This window comes from Syngnathoides biaculeatus, chromosome 10 (assembly GCF_019802595.1).
Source record: "Syngnathoides biaculeatus isolate LvHL_M chromosome 10, ASM1980259v1, whole genome shotgun sequence".
NCBI lineage: Eukaryota > Metazoa > Chordata > Actinopteri > Syngnathiformes > Syngnathidae > Syngnathoides > Syngnathoides biaculeatus.
In genome coordinates, this window is record NC_084649.1 from 1 (window position 1) to 22,350 (window position 22,350).

The 22,350-nt window shown below is 41.6% G+C and overlaps 1 protein-coding gene and 1 pseudogene across 11 annotated transcripts in view; one reads left to right on the plus strand and one right to left on the minus strand.

Moving 5' to 3' along the window:
• Positions 1-2,076: 2,076 nt before the first annotated feature.
• LOC133508207 (5S ribosomal RNA) lies at positions 2,077-2,195 on the minus strand (annotated as a pseudogene).
• A 16,562-nt stretch (positions 2,196-18,757) lies between these two features.
• Positions 18,758-22,350, plus strand: part of plekha6 (pleckstrin homology domain containing, family A member 6) — a 94,209-nt gene continuing 90,616 nt past the window's right edge. For 4 of the 11 annotated variants that reach the window (XM_061833240.1, XM_061833251.1, XM_061833239.1 and 1 more), the window contains exons 1-2: positions 18,761-18,971; positions 20,125-20,229. In XM_061833240.1, the coding sequence (XP_061689224.1) occupies positions 18,789-18,971; positions 20,125-20,229 (288 nt within the window). In that variant the 5' untranslated portion in view covers positions 18,761-18,788. Of the gene's footprint in view, positions 18,972-20,124; positions 20,230-22,350 lie in introns of all 11 variants that reach the window. The other 7 variants (XM_061833241.1, XM_061833244.1, XM_061833249.1 and 4 more) reach the window with 4 other exon arrangements.

Sequence of the window (22,350 nt, forward strand, 5' to 3'; positions counted from 1 at the left end):
AGAGGTAGGAGAAATGAAGATGATGAGGTTCTCGATTGGTGTGAACGGGTTGGATAGGATTAGAAATTAGCTCATTAGAGGGACACCCAAAGTTAGATGTTTTGGAGACAAGGTTAGAGAGATCAGACTTTGATGGTTTGGACATGTTCAGAGGCAAGAGAGTGAGTATATTGTTAGACCAAAGAAAAGGTTGATGGATGTTGTGAGGGAGGACATGAGGAAAGTGGGTGTTCGAGAGGGGGATGCACAAGATAGGCTGAGATGGAAAAAGATGACACGCTGTGCCGACCCCTAATGGGACAAACCGAAAGAAAAAGAAGAAAAGAAGATGTCATTTTAAAGATAGCTAAGAGACAGGCGGCACAGAATGTTTTTATTCACTTATCTTAAAGATTGCGACATGCATCACGATGCCGAGTATTGCCACTAATAATTCATTAGGCCAAAAATGTGTCAATCCCAACTAAAAATATGCATTTTTAAAAATTTTCATCCATCCAGCCATCCATCCATTTCGTACCACTTTTCCGGGTCAGGTCGCAGGGAAAGTAGCTTTAGGAGTGATACCCAGACTTTCCTTTCCCCAGCCACTTCTTCCAGCTCTTGTGCAGGGGTCTTGAGGTGTTCTCATGCAAGCCGAGAGACATAGTCTCTCCAGCGTGTCCTGGGTTGTCCCCTGGTCTCTTTCTGGTAGGACATGCTCAGAACACCTCACCAGGGAGGCATCCGAATTAGATGCCCGAGCCACCTGATCTGGCTCCTCTCAATGCGGAGGTGCAGGGGCTTGACACTGAGCCCCTCCCGGATGATAGAGCCTCTCACCCTATCTCTAAGGGAGAGCCCGGACACCCTGTGGAGGCTACTCATTTCGGCCGCTTGTGTCCGGGATCTTGTTCTTTCAGTCACGACCCACACCTCGTGCCCTGAGGTGAGGGTAGGAATGTAGATTGACTGGTAAATTGGGAGCTTCGCCTTTCAACTTAGCTCCCTCTTTACCACAAAGGACTGATACAAAGTCCGCATCACTCCAGATGCTGCGGCGATCTGTTTGTTGATCTACTGCTCTATTCTTCCCTCACTCGTGAAGAAGACCACAAGATACATGAACTCCTCCATCAAACTCTGACAACGGTCATACGGGGACCGAACAGCTCATATCATTAATTGGAGACTCTAAATTGCTCGTAGGTGTGAATGTGAGTGTGATTGTTGTCTGCCTCTATATGACCTGCGATTGGCTGGAAACATGTTCGGGTGTACCCTGCCTCCTGCCCAATGACACCTGGGATAGGCTCCAGTAATCCCGCGAACCTTGTGAGGATAAGCGGCTCAGAAAATGGATGAATGGATGGATGGAAAAAGAATTGAATGATTCTGTGAACTAATCTTTTGAACACATTTTTTAAAGGAGCTGATTTGAGTGATTCAGTTCACTCAAAATAATTGCTGTGGCCATCACTAGCTTTTTTTTCATTAGTCCAGACCTAAGGGGAGCCATATCACAGAGAAAAGAACAACAATTTAAAAAAAAAGCATAGCAAAGCAAATGTATTTGTATCACACATATCATGCATAAGGTAACTGTGTATTTTATTTGATTAAATGCATTTTAAAAACGATAAAAAGTTATAAACATTTAAAACAAAGAAGTAAATGTATGATTCAAATAATGAGTACAAGAAATGTCATTTAAAAGTGGAAAGTGGAAACATGAGAAAAAAAGATCCTGGGTTTAAGAACATTCTAACTTTGGGCTGAGGTCACTTCTGTTGGCAACTTCTTCCATTTATCTGTCGCATATTCCATCCATCCATTCATCCATTTTCTTAGCTGCTCATCCTCACAAGGGTCGCGGGGAGTGCTGGAGCCTATCCCAGCTGTCAACGGGTAGGAGGCAGGGTACACCCTGAAGTGGTTGCCAGCCATTCGCAGGGCGCATGTAGACCGAAACACAATCACACCTACGGGCAATTTAGAGTGTCCATGTTTGCTTTGGACTCTGTGCTCTTTATTTGGCACGGTTTTACGCCGGATGGCCTTCCTGACGCAACCCCTCTGCATTTAGCCAGGCAGAGAAGCTTACAGCACCTGGTATTCCCAGGCAGTCTCCCATCCAAGTCCTAACCAGGGCCAAACCTGCTTAGCGACCGAGATTTGACGAGACCAGGCATTCTCAGGGTAGCATGGCCGTAAGCAGGTCATACGTCATTGCCATTCAATAAGATTGAACACCTTCTATGATTGCAAATTAAGTCATTTCCTCCAAGAAGGAAGTGAACCATTTAAGGATCGTTTCACTTCATCCTACCCACGTTTCAACAGCATATATCAAAAAACTGCTCTGAAATCTAACAAGACCCGAATTGATATCTTTTTCAGTTTTCAATTTTAAATCATTGAACACTGATAGTGTTTAGATTGTGTATTGTGTACTGTGATGAGTTCAGAAACTTGATTGAAATTTGTCCAAAAAGTCCATTGAAGTTCAAGAAATTATTCTCAATGATCCTGGGGATGCAAATGAGATCTGAGATGGTTCTACAATTTGCTACCATGTAAGCATCGAGTGTTCTGATTTTAGAGCTCGCTTAGTGGCAGCTACTTTTAGGTCTTTATAAACCTTGCCTGATTGAAGTGAGCAATTGATTATTTCTTGCAAATCAGATAGCACAAACTTCCAAATACCTTTGAAAAAGTGAGATGGTATTGAGTCAAGACAGCTCGTTGGTTTCAGCTGCTGTACCATTTTCTCAACAGTTTTATAGTCAACTCTATCAAATTCAGACATGGTTATATTTTTTCCTAGGTGGCTTCAGATATATATAGTAGCATTTCATCATTTTTCTGGTTTGTACTGTTTAAACTGTTGTTTTGTATTTTATCACTAAATAAGCAAATTAATTATATTTCTTTGGTATTAGGATTTGTGGAGCCATCTGATTAGGGGTTGAGCTTGTCAACCAACAAAAACAGTGACAGTGCTTGTAAGTTCTTACTGATGATTTCAGAAGTGTTCCTCTCTACCAGTTAGACGAGAGTCACTAGAACTCTTAGTTTCAAATATTAAAAACTTTGTCAGTCATCAATTTGGAGTTTAGTTAATGTCCACTCAGTTTCTGGTTTTCTAGACTTTAATTTAGAGGTTGTTATCATCATAATGCTCCTCTGCGGTGTTCTAGGTTGCATCAAGATTATCTTTTAATGGGAACAACAGCATTCATGACATATGAGATTTTTCAGGTGAATTTATCCAAACATTCATCAACTCAAAAGTGTCCCAGTACAGGTACAGTCTCCATAAACTTAGTGGCAGTACTCTCATTTGTATACCTTTTCTCAATTGACATTGATGTCTGAACTTTTGGTAGAATCTGTAATTCAAAGAATACACAAAAATGGTCAGAAGTTGCCCTGTTCTTCATATCAATTAATTGAGTTTCAACATCCTTTGAGATGACCAGGTCTAAGATGTGACCTTGAATGTGGACTTGACTCTTAATACTGTACAGTGAAGAAAATAAGTATTTGAACACCCTGCTATATTGCAAGTTCTACCACTTAGAACTCATGGAGGGGTCTAAAATTTTCATTGTAGGTGCATGTCCACTGTGAGAGACATAATCTAAAAAGAAAAATCCAGAAATCACAATGTATGATTTTTTAACTATCTATTTCAGTGATACAGCTGGAGGGCTCAGAGCTCAGTAGTTAGAGCATTGGTTTGGTAAACCAGGGGTCGTGAGTTTGTATCTCACTGGGGCCTCTACTACCCAAGAGGGGTTGTGTCAGGAAGGGCATTCGGCGTAAAAAAAAAAAAGAAAAAAGAAAAAAACTGCCAAACAAACGACCCCTAACGGAACAAGCCAAAAGAAACTTCTATTTCTGTGATACAGCTCCAAATAAGTATTTGAACACCTATCTATCAGCTGGAATTCTGACCCTCAAAGACTTGTTAGTCTGCCTTTAATAGTCTACCTCCACTCCATGTATTATCCTGGATCAGATGCACCTGTGTGAGGTCGTTAGCTGCATCAAGACACCTGTCCAACCCACATACTCAGTAAAACTCAGACTTGTAACATGGCCAAGACCAAAGACCTGTCCAAAGACACCAGAGACAAAATTGTACAACTCCACACGACTGGAAAGGGCTACGGAGAAATTGCCAAGCAGCTTGTTGAAAAAAGGTCCACTGTTGGAGCAATCGTTAGAAAATGGATGAAGCTAAACATGACGATCAATCTCAATCAGAGTGTAGCCCCATGCAAGATATCACCTTGTGGGGTCTCAATGATCCTTAGAAAGGTGAGGAATCAGCCAAGGATGACACGACAGGACTTAGTCAATGACCTGAAAAGAGCTGGAACCACCATTTCAAAGGTGACTGTTGTAATACACTAAGACGTCATGGTTTGAAATCATACATGGCACCGAAGGTTCCCCCGCTGAAAATAGCACATGTCAAGGCCGTCTTGAGTTTGCCAATGACCATTTGGATGATACAAAAGAGTCATGGGAGAAGGTTTTGTGGTCAGATGAGACCAAAATGGAACTTTTTGGTCATAATTCCACTAACCGTGTTTGGAGGAAGCCGAATGATGAGTTCCATCCCAAGAACACCATCCATACTATGAAGCACAGGAGTGGTATCATGCTTTGGGGGTGTTTTTCTTCATATGGGACAGGACGACTGCACTGTATTAAGGAGAGGATGACCGCGGCCATGTATTGTGAGATTTTGGGGAACAACCTCTTTCCCTCAGTCAGAGTATTGAAGATGGGTCGTGGCTGGGTCTTTCAACATGACAATTACCTGAAGCACACAGCCAGGAAAACCAAGAAGTGGCTTCATAAGAAGCATATCAAGATTCTGTCATAGCCTAGCCAGTCTTCAGACCTAAAGCCAATTGAAAACCTTTAGAGGGAGCTGAAACTCTATGTTTCTCAGTGACAGTCCAGAAACCTGTCTGATCTAGAGAAGATCTGTGTGGAGGAGTGGGCCAAAATCCCTCCTGCAGTGTGTGCAAACCTGGTGAACAACTACAGGAAATGTTTCACCTCTGTAATTGCAAACAAAGGCTACTGTACCAAATATTAACATTGGTTTTCTTTGGTGTTCAAATATGTACTTGCAGCTGTATTACACAAATAAATCTTTTGAAAAAACATGCATTGGGATTTCTGGATTTTTCTTTTTAGATTATCTCTCTCAAAGTGGACATGCACCTACGATGAAAATTTAAGACCCCTCCATGATTTCTAAGTGAGAGAACTTGCAATATAGCTGGGTGTTCAAAAATATTTATTTTCTTCACTGTATTTGCTGTTTGTGCTTACTGACAAAAGGAAGGTGTGTGCATTTATGTACTCTTCACTTAATTAGCAGCTGTGTCTATATAGGTTTGTAGGTTAACCAGCATACTCACACACACCGCCCCACACATACACACAATTTTCAAGGATGAGAGGAACGCTGGGTCAAGCACATGACCACCAACACAGGTTCTGGCAGGCAATGGCTCCTTGAAAAGTGGTAGAAGTTGTATGTTTGATGCAATTTTTATTATTATTTTCATTTATACAACAATTACCTATATTGTATGATTATTTTAAGATACATAAATGCCAAATACTTTTACTGATCTTTTTACAATCGTGGCCTCATTTCCACAACTTCAGTTGCTGAGCATCAGTAAATAGCCCAGCAAAAGAATGAATACCACAGATGAACTTTTTTGAAAAAATTAATTACAGGAAGTTCTTGGTTTAAGATGGTCTCGACCTCAGATGTTTCGACTTCATGACACCCTAGTATTGGCTGCAGTTATGGCCCCAGTGCCATAGTGTTTCTGCTTAGCTCATGCATATGGCTTATCTGTATTTGTGCGCTGGGAGTTTATTTTTTACATTATGGCCCAGAAGAAGAAAGCAGAACCAAAGTGTAACCTCATTAAAAAAAAAAAAGAAAGAAAACACGGAGAAAGGATGAACATCAATGGACATGACGGACATGTGATTGATGTGAGTGATGAAAGATTGCTTATGTTATGGAATGACAATCCGAAACAACATAGGCTTCATAACAGCCTCATGTTCGTTCGGGGATAAAGCACGGCGTATTTGCCTAACTTTGAAAGAGCACAAAGGAAAGGACGCCGAGGAGGAATTTACCGCTAGCAAAGGCTACCTGCACTTGCTTACTTAACAATAGCTAAGTGCAGCCTGACTTCATTCTTCACCAACTTCCCTTCGCTAACAGAAAGTGAAGCACCTTATATTTTTTACTTTCATGTATTTTAGTGGAACGGTGGAACAGCTGGTAAAGCATTGGCCTCAGAGTTCTGAGGTTCTGGGTTCAATCCCGGACCTGGCTGTGTGGAGTTTCCATGTTCTCCCTGTGCTTGCGTGGGTTTCCTCTGGGCACTCCGGTTTCCTCACATATTCCAAAAACATGCAACATTAATTGACCACTCTAAATTGTCACTATGTGTGATTGTGAGTGTGGCTGTTTGTCTCAATGTGCCCTGCAATTAGCTGGCAACCACTTCAGGGTGTACCCTCTCTCCTGCCTGTTGACAGCTGGGATAGGCTCCAGCACTCCCCGCAACCCTCGTGAGGATAAGCAGTGAAGAAAATGGATGGATGGAAGGATCTATTTTATTTTTTTATATGAAGTACCAACACCCATCCATTTCTGAGCCACTTATCCTCACGAGGGTAACAGGAATGCTGACAATAATAAGTAAGCAGACGGCCATCGTAAACTTTGACTTTAACAGTTGTCAGGTTCACCAATCAGACATTCATTAAACAGGACAAAAAAGGAAGCAAAGACACCAGTTCAAGTCTCACGAGGAGAGAGTAGAGGAACTGTCTCGTACAATTCACCACTGCACTCTCTGATTATCCTCTCCTCGGCACCTCTATTTATTTAGTTTTGAGACGCCCCTTATTTACATGGATGTTACAAAAAGGAGACGACAAGCAAAACAGTTTGAAACAAGGTGTAAATGTTTGTTTAAGTGCGTGTGCATGTGTGGAAGATTGCTGAATACATGTGTGGTCATCATTTCTTTAACAGGCAGCAGTTCTAACAGTTCTGATGATTAGATGTTTTTGTTCTTGCGATCTCCTGCTAGGAGGCTGCCAAGTTATCTAGGGCAGAGCAAAGCATTTCTTTATTGGAAGCAAATCTATGATAATTTTGATCGCAATTATTCCTACATTTCCCCCCGTTTATCCTACATTTGCTACCATGTTTTTTAGAGCAGAGCAAAGCATTCTTCATTGCAGGCAGACAGTAACTGAATTGGAGCAGAGCAAAGCATTTCTTCATTGCAGGCAGAAACAATAACTGAATTGGAGCAGAGCAAAGCATTTCTTCATTGCAGGCACAAACAGTAACTGAATTGGAGCAGAGCAAAGCCTTTCTTCATTGCAGGCACAAACAGTAACTGAATTGGAGCAGAGCAAAGCATTTCTTCATTGCAGGCAGAAACAGAAACTGAATTGGAGCAGAGCAAAGCATTTCTTCATTGCAGGCAGAAACAGTAACTTAATACTATTTAGAATTATTTCTACATTAACCTCCTGTTTATCCTACATGTTCTCAAATGCTTACATCATCTAATTGATCACCCTTTCGGCTTACACTCGGAGGAAAATATAGCAGTAATTACTTGTAATCTTCTGGATCAGAGAACAGGTCTGGAAGAGAAGTCATAACATCATCATCGTGGTCAACAATATCACTGTCATTACCCTGTTGTGCCAATAGTGGATATATTTCTGCCAATTTTGAATTTGTCGGGGCAATAGCAGTGGTTATAAGTTAGTTAAGTGATGCCTTTATGCAGAGAATACAACAACATCCACACAATGCAAGAATAGCTGCAAACAGCGATAGAAACTAGGACAGAGAACACCAAATTTTTTTAGATTTGCCAAACTTTTTTTTTTTTTTCTCCAACCACTCAGACCTGGCTGATGTGTTTACACCTGAGTGCTCCTTCATCTTGTGGTTCAGGGTGCGGAGGCCTTGAATGGCCCTAGTGCGTGACCCATCAGGTGCTGTGATATTTGGAATAAACAACACCGGTCACCGAACATTGAGCAGTCGCCACCCTTCTCGGCCGGGAGCATGTCGACCGCTATGCGGTTCTGGAACGTCATGAGTGAGGTTGCAGCTGGTTGTTCCCTTATGGCAATAAAGCCTGCTTCTGTATAATTACCTAGTTTCTGTACATTGTAATGTATGTAGTTGATTCTGTCAACGTTTTTATTCAGAGTTATCCATAACAACATGGATTCCCATCCTGCAGCAATCTCGTTAGCCAATTTATACTCATCTGGTATGCAGTTGGGATGCCATTTGCATCAATGTATGTCAGATCTCCATCTTTCCAAGAGGACCTTCGCCTTCGGGAGAACCCAAGGGGAGGTCCAAAGATGGATGCGGCCAATTGTATATCCTCTGCTTTGGATGGAAACACAGTCACAGATAAGAACAGTGATACCAGTGTACACATTCCTGCTGCATTTATCAGTGTGTAATACAACTTTTGACCAACACACCACCACAACAAATCGCTGCATGGGAGCAGTGGGGCAGTTTGCAGATGGATATCATGACACCATGTTTTGTTGAGACTTCCCACCTTAAAATCTATCCCTGTAAAGCTAACACAGGAGAAATTAGCCAATGCAACATTAGTAGAAAATATCAGTTTATCATTTACTGCCTTAGTTGTTGGATAAACACTTTTCCATTTCTGACAAGTGGTGTTAGGAGTTGTTTTAGTCATTACCTCCAGGGTACATTGTGTTGGGATTTCTGTTGGAATGACACGCATTAGAGGCCTAGGGCCCATGCATGTGATGTAACTATAGTTTACCTTGTTAGCTGCATTCTACATTAATAACAACCAGTTTTGTTTCCTATTTGTAAAAAAAAAAAAGATAATCATAAAAATGAAAAAATGTTCCTCAGGCTTTTTCGGTTAAAATACTCCCTCAATAGTATACATACTCTTTTGTATGGCATCCGGGTTTAAGGTAGCCTTAAATTGGCAAATGGTGAGAAGAAAGTGGGGGTTTCATTTAGCATAAGCCCAAAGATGGAATCCCCAGCAATTAGACTCTGCCAAGGAATTGAAAAAGTGCTGAACTGATTCACTGGGAGGCACACATGGAGTCCTCCTCTCATGCCTCATGCCTCCCGCATAGTTGTTTACCAAAGTTATTTGAAATGAGGTTGCGCCTCTTTATCTGGTGGTAGGCATAGTTGACTGAGTATAATTATTGGTTCTGTTGTTATGTATTTTTGTCAGCTTTACAGGTGTCCAAAAGTAGCATATGAACAAAAATATCATTACGGCTGTCAATGTTGCAGCCCAACATGCTATCATATTATTTAGCCATTTTGAAGTCATGTCGACCAAGTCACCCCTAAATGAGTCAAGTGTCTTTTAAATCTTCACCAGCCTTCAGGTATTTTCAGATACTATAAATCTGCACGCACCCTATGCTGGTCTTTGCTCACCTTTCCCCTTGGGTGACTCAGCTGAGATTACCTTTTACAGTGTGTAAGGTGTATCCACGTGTTTCTTTCTGCTATTTTGTCCATGTCATTCAGCTCTTGCTCAGTCTATGCCAGTGTTCGGATAAAACTGAACGTACAGTAGATGTTAAGTCATAAACAGACATAGGATGAATAAACAAATGGCAGTAAGAATGTTATTAAAGCACAGTAAATTGTTACTTTTTTTTTTTTTTGGTGTAATGCAGGGATGTCAAAATCATTTCTCTTGCAGGCCACGTTGTAGTTCGGGTTTGCCTCAGAGGGACATTTCGAGTGAAGGCAGCGTGAGATCGATTCCCGCTCAGTGATGATCTCGACATCTGCACTGCGACTGGCTGGCGACCAGTTCGGGGTGTAGTCTGCGCTGCCCGAAGTTAGCTGGGATTGGCTCCAGCTCTCTCTCCGAATAAATGCAGAAGGATTGCATCAGGAAAGGCATACGGTGTAAAAAAATCAAAAAGACAGTTACTGCCGCACCACCATGACAATGGCACAAAAATGGCTTTACACATCAATGCTGATAAAATTCCCAATTTGTTTCTCGTCCCATCAAATTGATGCATGTGAAATTTCCTAGTGACACGCCATTAGAAAACAGTTTTTTTGTTTTTCAAGAGAAGTTAATGGATACACAGAATCCCCCAACTTTTTATTTTTTTTTTTTTTTTGCATTCGTTATCAATTAATAGCATTGGTATTATCTCTGGATCTGTGCAAACAACACAATCTTTTGGAAACGTTTTTTTGTATGTAGTTATCCAATTTGTTTTGTTTTTATTTTATTTTATCTATTTTTTTTTTTTTTTTTTTTTTGGGGGGTGGGGTAGGACCTTGAGTGGTTCCCACAGGTACCACTCGAACAGAAAAATGAAAATAACGGGTAGCGTTTTCATCCAACACGCAACAGTAAAATTTAACTGTTTAGTTGCCATTATGACAGCAGTCTCACTCCCATGTGTAACCGGACCACAGTGACCTTGGCAGTGGGAATGAGAACAGCTATCTTACAAGTGGCCAATAAAAACAAATTTGTTTTGTTTGTGTTAACAATGGTTTCAAAAGCAAAAACTTTCCTACAATGAACAAATGAACTGAAGTACCCCTTTTTGCAATTTTTTTAAGGTGTTTGGGGTCGTAAATAAGGGTTGTAAATAACTCCTGAAAGGGACCCACTTGTGTGTTTTTTTCCCTTCATCATTCGTCTATCTCTCATTGTGTGGAAAATATTGGTAATTTGTATGGTCTCCCAAACAGTGTTTTGAATGGAATGAGACCCTTACGTGCTAGTAATGTATGTATAGTTAGACTAAATCTATCATTGTGTCCAAATTGCCCCCACGTGTGATTGTGAGTGTGGCTGTTTGTCTCCATGTGACCTGCAATTTGCTGGCAACCAGGTCAGGGTGTACCTTGCCTCCTGCCCGTTGACAGCTGGGATAGGCTCCAGCCCTCCCCGCGACCCTTGTGAGGATAAGTGGCTAAGAAAATGGATGGAGGGATGAATCGATGAGTAGCTTGAGGAAACTGACCACGTTTTGGATGCACATTCCCTTGTGGATTATGTCGCACACAGATCAAAGAAGCCCTACAAAAAAAAGTTTTTTTGCATACAAGTTAAATCCATGGCTCAAGATTGCCGCCCACTTAAAAAACGTTTTTTGGTAGAATTATTATTATTATTATTTTTGATCTGTGCTGACATAATTCCCATTTTGTAATCTAGTATCTTATTTTTTCCACATTTTTAGTTCTACTGGTAAGCTTTGTTGTTGCATTTTGTCTAACACATCTCAAAGTATGTCTTCATTTGTTACATGGTCAGCTAATCCCATAAATGTTTTGGGTGCTGCTTCTTTTGCTATTTTATCTTTAAATCCATTTCCTAATGAGTCCGTATTTTATGTGTGTACTGCACATTTACATATGGCTATTTCTTTTGGTAATTGAACTGTTATGAGCAAATTTTGTAGTAGCTCTGCATGTGTCACTGGGTTCCCTGTAGTTGTCGCTATTCCTCTATTTTTCCAGTATTGTGTGTGTAGATTGTGATACCACCGTGAATACAGCAGCATCTGGTCTCAGATTGTTTAAGACTGTCCAATAAGATATTGTCTGTACAGTTCAGTCGTCCCAATCCAAATCTGGTTCTTTTTCCGTCCAATCAGGAACATTTCGTACTATCAAAACAAATTGTCCCAAACTTTTCCACTCCTGTTGTAATGACGTGTGTGGTGGTGTCCATTCCTTGTGTAGTGCATATAGTTTGTCAGTCAGTCTTGTTCCTGTCACCACAACTGATATACCATCGGAATACAGATAATCATGATTTTTTTCTGGTGTGGGTTGTTTTAAGTTTACAGTATCTTATACTATATAGTCACGTGCAATGAGTCACTTCCTACGTCATTTTGTGGTTGTTCAATCATGTCTTGAGCTGTCTGCAGCAAGAAATCTCCTGTTCTTGTGGGAGGTTTGTTTGGAATATCTAAGGTGTAATAATAGAGTGCTGGATTCCTATTTTGTAAGATATTTAACTGTCCTCCCAATAATTCCTTTTTTTCTTTTTACTTCTATTTTTCCTGTCAGAGAGGGAATTAAGCGCAGTCCTAGTTTCAGCAAGCCATCTCTTCCCAAAAAAACGTATGGGACAAATTAAAAAGTGTGGTCTTCAGGAATGCCTCTGTTTGCTTTAAAACATGCAGTCATTCCAATTATATATCCTTCAAAAGGTTCATTGTTATTTTATTTTGCTCTCCAATGGCAGAACAATTTGGGTTTTTTTCTAAATCTAGCAGAGGTGCACGATATTAACCCTCAATTTCCCTGCTGCTGTGAGAAAGTACTTTGCTGTCATCCAAATTTATTGTACTTCCACACCATTTAAGTGGTAAGATTTTCTCAAGTCTTGCGTTCCCTGGACGAATTATGTTACATCAACTTTATGAGATGTGATACCTTTTATGGCTGTTTTCACATCATCTCGAGTCCAGCCTTTTTTGTTGTTGTTGTTGTTGTTTGTTTGTTTGTTTGTTTTTTGTTGTTTGCGTGTGTGTGTGTTTCTCTTATTTTATCCTGCAGGTTAACTGTATATATTTTTTGTGTGCATGTTGACCTGGCCAGCAAAGTCATATTGTGTTATCCACAAATTTAGATGTTTTGTTTTAGTAGGACATTTGCTTTCTACAAACGTCTAGTCCTTACACATCATTATTGTTATTATTTTTTTCAGATGTTGTGTTTCAACTATTTTGCTATTTATCAACTATTTTGCTATTTGTCGATATAAGACGATACTGTGGGAATGGATCTATTGTAGACCAAGGACTCCCTGTCCTGAAAAATAGCCAGATGTTAGAGGAGGTGACAGGCTTAATCAGCATTATGTCATCTCCTCTTGCAGTAGCTTGGGTTAAAATTGCTTTTTTTTTTTAAAACCAACAATAGTTGTGGATTACGAGTTTAATACATTCTCAATGGAAGAAGGCCTTGCCATTATTATTATTATTTTTTTGTATAGCAGCCACTGTGGCTCGTGCATTCCCTCTTTCTGGAAACTCAGTATTTTTATCGCTTTGTTGGATACACACACAACCAATTTCTGTATTCCGTAAAATAGTTCAAAGCACTTCCTTCCAGTTCAGGTGACTGAACAGTACTGCACTGGGGACAAAGTAACTGTGGAAGTACAATATTAGTGTACACCAGGGGTGCCCAATTCGCTGAGGCAGTTTTGGTCGATCACCTGACCGCATGCCCCCCCGCACCCCTCAAAAAAAAAAAAAAGATGTCAGCCTATCATCCATCTCCTCACTTGATTCAGGCGTGGCCTGCAACCATGCAAACTCCACACAGGCGGGGATGGGATTTGAACCTCGGTCTTCAGAATTGTGAGGCACATGTTCTAACCAGGCGGCACGGTGGATCAGTTGGTAAAGCGTTGGCCTCACAGTTCTGAGGTCTCAGGTTCAATCCCCGACCAACCTGTGTGGAGTTTGCATGTTCTCCCCGTGCCTGCGTGGATTTTCTCCGGGCACTCCGGTTTCCTCCCACATTCCAAAAATATGCAACATTAATTGGACACTCTAAATTACCCCTAGGTGTGATTGTGAGCGCGTCTGTTTGTCTCAATGTGCCCTGCGATTGGCTGGCAACCAGTTCAGGGTGTACCATGCGTCCTGCCTGTTGAAAGCTGGGAGATGCTCCAGCACTCTCAGCGACCCTTTTGAGGATAAGGAGTGAAGAAAATGGATGGATGGATGTTCTAACCAGCCGTACACCAGGCGGCTTACAATTAAATACAGTGGTACCTCTACTTACGAAAGTCTCTACTAAAGAAAGATTCAGGTTACGGAAAGCCACCACGGCAAATATTTGTCTCTTTTTACAAAACAAATTCAGGGTATGAAAGGAAAAAATGGCGGTGTATTCAACCAAACGGAAAGATCCTGTACTCTGTCTTGGTTTGAAGTGGCGCAATAGAGCTGCTCTCCCATTGGGCACCGCTGGAGCACATTCCTGACATCACATTGGCAAAGAGAGATGTCAATATTTAGCCATGACGCACATACCGTCTCTTGGTACAATAGAGCAGCTACCCCTGTTGGCTATCACATAGAATCTTCCAGGCATCACATCCCTCCATAGGCTCAGTGCAACATCAATCTTTTTTTTGTGGGGGGGACGTCAATCTTTACCTGTGATGCACTTCCTGTATGTTAGTCACCGAATCCATTTTGATAGGCTTAAAATTATTCGCAGATTTATTCATCTTTTTCACCATGGGCCCCAAGAAATTGATGGCCAGTTGTCATGCTCCTGGCATCCTGCCCACGTTGGGCATGGCCAGCCAATTAGTCGGCACAAACCTGCACCCTGTTTCGGCTGATTACACCCGGTACTTATAGGAGACGGGGGACAACTAGTCCTCCGCCAGATCGTTGATTCTCATGCCTCGTTCCCGCATTCCCGTATACCTGACCTACCGTGTACCACCCCTCGCCCCTTTCCCTGACCATCCTAGTAAGCCTGCCTCTTTTGATACTGCTGCTTTTCCTGAGTGACTCACTGATCATTGACCATGGACCGAATAAAGGCTTTCTGTACACTACCTGCTTGCCTCTGGAGTTGTGCATTTGGGTCCGCCCTCCAGCCTCGTTTGTGACACCAGTGCCATCATGCTGCTGCCATGTGGCCTTATGCTGTTGCTTCACTGAAGTTTTTGAAGATCAAAATGAAGGTTGGACCTGAAGTTGAGGAAATTGTTTTGCTGGGAAAGGCTAAGTAGAACATTGATGAGTTGGTTCACCAAGAGGATCTTTCGACGGAGAAGCAATGACATTGACTTGCTATTTACATGTTTAAATGTGATTTTCTTAATTAAATGACTTCTGGAATGGATTAATTTTGTCAGTAGAGGTACCACTGTAGATTAAATGAAATTCAATTTCTCAAAGTAGCTAGTGGGAGCGGCAGTCTTACTTGCCACCGATGTTATTCAAATAAGCGGGTGCTATTGTCAAATCATGATTGGGGGAAAAAAAAAAAAAAGCATAGTGGTTCTGATTTTTACACCACGTAATAAATATGGCAGCAGCGTGGTTCTCCATGGCTACATGCGCGGCGAGCTACATGCACCGCACGTGCTCCGGAAGCACAGAGTTATGTAGGGTGTTTGACAGCAGTTTCTGCAGATGGGGGCATGACTGTGCAATTTCCTTGTGCATGGTGCTGCTGGTTGGCAGCACCTCCACCTCTTTGCGCCCTGATTACTTTGTGTATTTAAGCCTTGTTTTTCATGCCACTGGGTTATTTTCACGTGACGTCACTTGCTGTGCTGCCTCAAACGGCGGCCATTTTCGATCCCTGAGCTCCGTTTCTCATACATACGCAAGGTGGACAACATTGTTTCTAACTGCATCTATTGAAGACGCGACCGACAGCACATCAAGCCCAGGCTGACTATTGGGCTAACCTGGCATAGGCACATCTTGGGACTCAGGACTGCGTCACAAAGGCGCAGTATTGGGCCTTTGATCTTGATGTATAAATGGCACTGTTGGAGGACGCTTTCTCCCTCCGCGTGTTCGTTTAATTTTGGGTAGTGAGAATGTTGTTATCCAAATAAAGGCTGAAGATGATGAACAGTTTCTTCGAAGAATTTACTTATAGAATATTCTGGGCACTTATGAGTTACAGACAATGGCTGTAGAGAGCAGATCAGAAGTGCCAAGATACAGAGAAAGTACACATCCTTAATCTTGTCAGAAGGGCGGACTATGAGTGGTATCAAACCTGTGGCGTGTGATCGGGGTTTTCCACTTAGACAAAGGGTTTCTGTCTCAACCGGTTCTAGCTGGCAATGGATTATTACAAAGTGTCCAGTATGCAGTTCATCAAGGTTAGCCTACATGCAGAGATTCCCTCAAAGACACATCTGGCTTCAGCTGAGGACATGAGGAAATTATGGAGTCATGACTAAATATGGGCATAAGACCTACTTCAGCACTTACCTGTATGCTAACCCTAACACGAAAGGCGGTGGAATATTACTTTTTAATATCGAGGCCAACTCCATTTATCACATTTTTTCAAAAAGTTAAACCTGTATAGTGGTTCACCATAAGCAACAAGAAATGTTTATTATTGGTTTAAAATTTGACAAAAATGGCAGAAAGACAAATAATAAACAAATCCAGTATTCTTAATTGTAATATTGGCCTTCTGAATACCAAATAATAAACACATCCACTATTCTTAATTGTAATATTGGCCTTCTGAATAGAGTATCAATTAAACTTGTTAGCTTAGCTCGGCGACATGACGATGGAGGTTGAAGCCGGGCAGCGTGATAGCAGCGCCAGGCACTCGTCCACAAAGCCAAGTCTCCGTAAAGCACAGAACCGCAGAACATCCAAAGTCTTTCATCAGAAGCGTTAAGATGATGTCCCCGCTTTCGAAGTCGGACTTGTATCCCGGATCGTGAGCATCTTCGTCATGAGGCTTTGAAGAGCAACTCTGGAAAAAGCTTCAGCGAATTGGCTAATGTTGACAAAAACAAGTCAGAAGAAAGCTCTCTGATGGTTAGCAAGTCTTCTCTTGTGTACTTGAGTCCCGAGACGCCCGTGAAACACAAAAACACAAACAGTAACGGAGAGCATTCCGAAGATGTTAAGTAGAGAGGTTAAATGGCAGCGCGCAGTGGCATATAGGCAATTCAGCAAAAAATGTGACGTCAGTGAAAACAACCCCTTGTTCCTAGATCGTTGTGTGTATATGCATGTGTTCACAAGCATCAGCTAGCGTAACTGCTTCGTCTCATGTCATAGTGTTACTGAGTCATATCTAGTCAAGGCATGTATCATGTTTTATCATGACCAATTTTTTACATTGTTTCATGTTTTTTAGACCAAGCCTTTTGCCTTGTTATTTTTGTACCGTCATTCTCTTGGACTGCCTTCCCCTGTATCACCTCTGCCTGGCAATAAACCTTCCTAAAATCCACGCCCACATCTGGGCTTCCTGCATCTGGGTCCTACTCTCCACTTTATTTGTAATATGTTAACCAATGGAACTTGACCCCCGGTCGATCGCGAGAGGCTGGATGCTTGAAAAGCTCTTGGGGGGAAAAAAAATCTGGCCACCCCTGATACATTTGAAAACATTTCTGGATATAACACAGGTAATGTTTCAGTATCTAACTATAATAAGTATGAGATTTTGATTTACTTTGACTTGATCTAAGTTCTAATGTTAGACTAGTCTATCCCTATCTAAATGTGAATGGTTATTTCCCCCCTGGTACCGCGTTATCTTGAAGTTGAAAACTTTTCCCCTCTACATACTTTAGGAAGATACAGACAATCTACTGCTATCTTTCATCAATGGATTGACAATAGATAGCGCCGTAAATTACGTGAGTTTATAACAATACATCATGATGAAATAAAATGATTTGGTTATATGAATATTTAGTTTTGAAATTGAATGTCAGTGGTTAGAGCACTGGTTTGGTAAACCAGGGGTTGTGGGTTCATATCCCACTGGGGCCTCCACTCCCTGAGAAGGGTTGCGTCAGGAAGGGCATCCGGCATAAAAATTGTGCCAAACATATGTGTGCGTTCATCCGAGATGACACGCTGTGGCGACCCCGAAAGGGACAAGCCGAAAGAAACTTTTATAGATTAATCATGAATGTATTTATTTTTGTTTTATATTATATTTCTTCGGCACGGTGGGGCAGTTGGTAAAGCGTTGGCCTCACAGTTCTGAGGTCTCAGGTTCAATCCCCGACCAACCTGTGTGGAGTTTGCATGTTTTCCCTGTGCATGCGTGGGTTTCCTCTGGGCACTCCGGTTTCCTCACACATTCCAAAAATATGCAACATTAATTGGACACTCTAAATTACCCCTAGGTGTGATTGTGAGCGCGTCTGTTTGTCTCAATGTGCCCTGCGACTGGCTGGCAACCAGTTCAGGGTGTACCTGGCCTCCTTCCCGTTGACAGCTGGGATAGTCTCCAGCACTCCTTGTGACCCTCGTGAGGATAAGTGGCAAAGAAAATGGATGGATGGCTGAATGGATGGATGAATGATATTTCTTTGCATATTGTGCATCTGTCTGTTTGCAGTCAACATGACACCAGTAGACCAGCTGGACCAGTAACGAACACGATCCAGCTGCAAGGAACTGCACCAATACACACCTACCTGAAGTGAGAAAACTCTCTTTACAGCATGTTAATTACATCCTTTCTTCAAGCTATTTGGATAAGAAATGAGCAATAGCAGTACCATAATTCAGCCCAAGAATCTGCACTGCTGGACATACAGCTGGTTTGTGTTAGATGCTGAAGCAATACATAATGGCAAGGTAAATATCACTTATTTCTGCTGCATTTACTCGGGGTTGCCAATAGGCCGAGAATAAGACCTAAATAAAGTCCTTGGCTTTAGACACTTCTTTGTTGTAGTCCAAGCATTCCTAGGAATGCAGAGGATGTGTCAGTGACAATTTGACAATGACTCACAAAAAAAAATAAAAAAAATAAAAAGATGTGCCTGTAAGGATTGACACAGTATCACAGGTTTCAGGTCATTTGCAGACAAATCAGAGCTGTGGGGTTCCCTTTAGGCAACGCAGTCACATTTCCAAAGGAAAGTGACGTCTCTCCTCAACTGTTAAAGTGTCATCATGAAAGCCGATGTTGTAAAATGTTTGACGAAAACATTTCCAAAAACTGGAAGCAATGTTCGTCATCATTACTTTTTGTCTCTGTAAGGGCCTGTAATTTGATGATGAAAGGGAAAGTGAACACTGCTGCTGAGAAGAACAGTCACACCAAAAGTACAAACATGGTATCAGACCAGTTTCAAGATCTCCAACCTTGTGCACGGGTAAGAACTACTCATTCATTCCTAATGCGTATACACAAACCATAAACACTGCTCAGAAATATTCAGATTTTTGTTTTTATATTAGACTGTTACCATGCTTGCAAAGCTAATGGTACCTAAGTTTAAGTATTTCTGTTAAATGTGATGTATATGATCATCTTAAGTGATTAAGTCTAATCTGTGAATTAATTTGTGTGGCAGTGCCACCCATATAATATATATAATAATATTTTTCACCGACTGAAACAATAAATGCTTATGATAGAATAGCCTCCCTTACTTATTCCATCCATCCATCCATTTTCTTCACCGCTTATCCTTACAAGGGTCGCGGGAGTGCTGGAGCCTATACCAGCTGTCAACGGGCAGGAGGCAAGGTACACCCTGAACTGTTTTTCACCCAATTGCAGGATACATGGAGACAACAGCCACACTCACAATCACTCTTATGGGCAATTTAGACTGTCCAATTCATGTTGCATGTTTTTGGAATGTGGGAGGAAACCGAAGTGTCACCTCCTTTCATAATTGTACAAACAAATTGTCCTGGTGCAAAGGGTGAGAATTGCTAGTATGGGAGTACTTGAGGACAAGTTGCACGAATCCTACTTGATGGACTGTGCTTTATAGCCAGAATATGCGGCAAAATAAAAATCAAAGTGTTAAATATCTTTGGATTTACAGTTCTAAAAACCTTGAAGACATTTTTACATCACAGTTGTGAATCGGTGGCATGGTTGACTTGTCGTTTGCTCATCAGCCTCACAATTCTGAGGCTTGAATCTCTGCTGCCTTTATATCTGGTTTTTATTTGTTCTTCTTGTGCTACTCTGTCTTCAGGCACTTCTTGCTCCCACATTACCTAAAAATATAAATTGCCCAGGTGTGAATATGTGTGAATGGTAGTTTGTCTATAGCATATGTTCCCTGTGATTGGCCTGAGAGCAGACCATGGTGTACTCTGCCTGTCACCTGAAGTTAGTTGGGATTGACTCAACACACACATGACTCAAATAAGGAAAAATGGTGTAGAAGTTGAATGGATGGAATAAGTTGTGAATTTCCATGAACACCCGCCTTCCTCCAGAGGATGCTGCAGCACCCTCATGTACATATAGCAGTTAGTTGTTCCTATTCTTCTCCTGACTCACAGATGTCTCGACCACCGAGAAAGGCAGCTGCATTTGGGAAGCGCTCCAACTCCATGCGCAGGAATCCGAAAGCAGAAGTCAGCAAAGCAGGATGGCTGTACAAGCAGGTATGTGTTCTGATCAATTGTCATCATTGAATTCACTTGATTAAGTTTTGCACAACCTGTGGGGCAGTGACATGCGTTAAGATTTATGGGTGGTGAGGCAATGATAATCACATTTGAGAGTACATGAGCCAAACAGAGTGGTATATTTGCCATTAATGTTTATTAGCAACTTGAAATAATAATAATTAAAAAAAGAAAACGGTTAACTGGTATTTTGTTACTTGGTGTTTGAAGTAGTGGTTCTTAAAGATCAAGTGTCGTCAAACTGATGATTTTTGGTATATTATTAATGAAAAACCGACAGCAAATATGGTCGCATGTGTTTATTCACCACAAAACATGATTTTGACGTATACAGCTTTTTGTAACTCCCGCCAAGAAAATCCTTTCAGGGATTTGTTTTCTAGAAGAAGCAGGAAGTGACGTAAAGGACAGCGGCGCCCACTTATGGACTCGTTTGTTTCCATTAGTTTTACCTCCGGGAAGGTAGCTCGTTGTTCCTTCGTGTTAGCCAAAATGCCAGCTCATTGCATTGCTGGAAATTGTTTGAACACTCAGGAGAATGAAATTACCGTTCATAAGTTTGAAAGAGACCCTTTTCGTTGTGAAAAATGGATTGCACGGGTGCAGAGGATGAGAGCTTTGTGTGTTCCAAATAACAGGTAAATGTGTATACACCCCCCCCCCCAAAAAAATAAATAAATAGGTTTGGGGCGGTCCACCTAATCGGTGGTCTCTAATAACGTAGCAAAAGATCCACATATGAAATATGTTGATGTGCGCATACAGCTACTAAAAAAAATAATAGTTTGGGGTGGACCACGTAATCGGTCTCTCTCATAACGTAACAAAAGATCCGCGTATGAAATGTGTCGATGTGCGCGTCGCCCAGCCAACAATGTCTTGATAGTGTTCATCGTGTACTGCGGCGACTTTGAAGATATCCTTGAAAGCAACATAGCTCGGTTCCACCTCCTCCTTATATGCCACGACGGGGCGCCGAAACTCAGTCACACCGGCTGAGGCGCCACGTTCGGCGGTCACAGCTTCTGCGAAGGCTGCGCGTCGTGCTCTGCGACGGGGGCGGCTCTGAAGAACCCAGCCGAGAATGTGTTACTCAGTTGCGTGCGTGCATAAAGCACCCCGGCTCGACTGCGAGCACCCCCCTAAGGCAGCACCGCTCGGCTGTCATAAACCACATCGGCCGGCTGCGATGAGCCGTGATGGCTCATCTCCACCACGGGAGTGGATCGGACGGGATGCGGTTTGGCCATGATCGGATATCATCTGAATATGGCTAGAAACAATAGCGTAATATTGCCCTGAGGGCTTGAAACAATAGTGTAATATTGCCCCGGTAACTTCACTCAGTTGTGTGGTGTTGTCCTTTTCGAAAAGAGCTTCGACGTCAGAAGGAGCGTCGTAAAAATGTGAATATCTCTGTTGTTCGGCTTCCATAGTAGCAGGCACTGCACGTTTTCAACGGCGAATGTGACGCTGACGTCAAGGACAGAGGACGCGACTAATATGGCGACCACTTTGTTGTCGAGGGACACTCAATTGCGCAACTTTGTGCATGGATGACGCGCTTGTCAGGTTTAAACAGCCTAGGACATTTAAAGTAAAATTATCAAGGAAGGAAGACAACTTCTGGCTTGCGAGAACGTGGGATGTGTCTCTTTCACAATCTCCAACCTGTTCTAATCATAAATAATAATTAAGTAATTTAGACAAGTTAATCTGGTGCTACTGGTTTATTGTTTGGTCATACATAGATGTTGTTTTAGGTTTTTTTTCCATATATCCTGTTCTATATTTTGACTCTTTTGCTGAGATTCTCGTAATGTATTCAATTCTAGATTTGTAGTTGTATCAACGTCATAATTTGAGTTTTTTTTCCCCCCATGCAGCTTCCTTGATTATTTTATCAGCAAAGTATTTCCCAATGAATTCAGATTTTTTGTTTGATGTCTGTGTGACACATTTGGATACAAAAACATTTTTTTGCAGTTGTTTCATTTAGTAATTGAACTAATAATTTTGCATACATTGCCTGTGGATGAAATAATGTGCGTTTCTTTTTTTTTAGTATTGCGCAAAAATATGAACCGTTGCAAATGC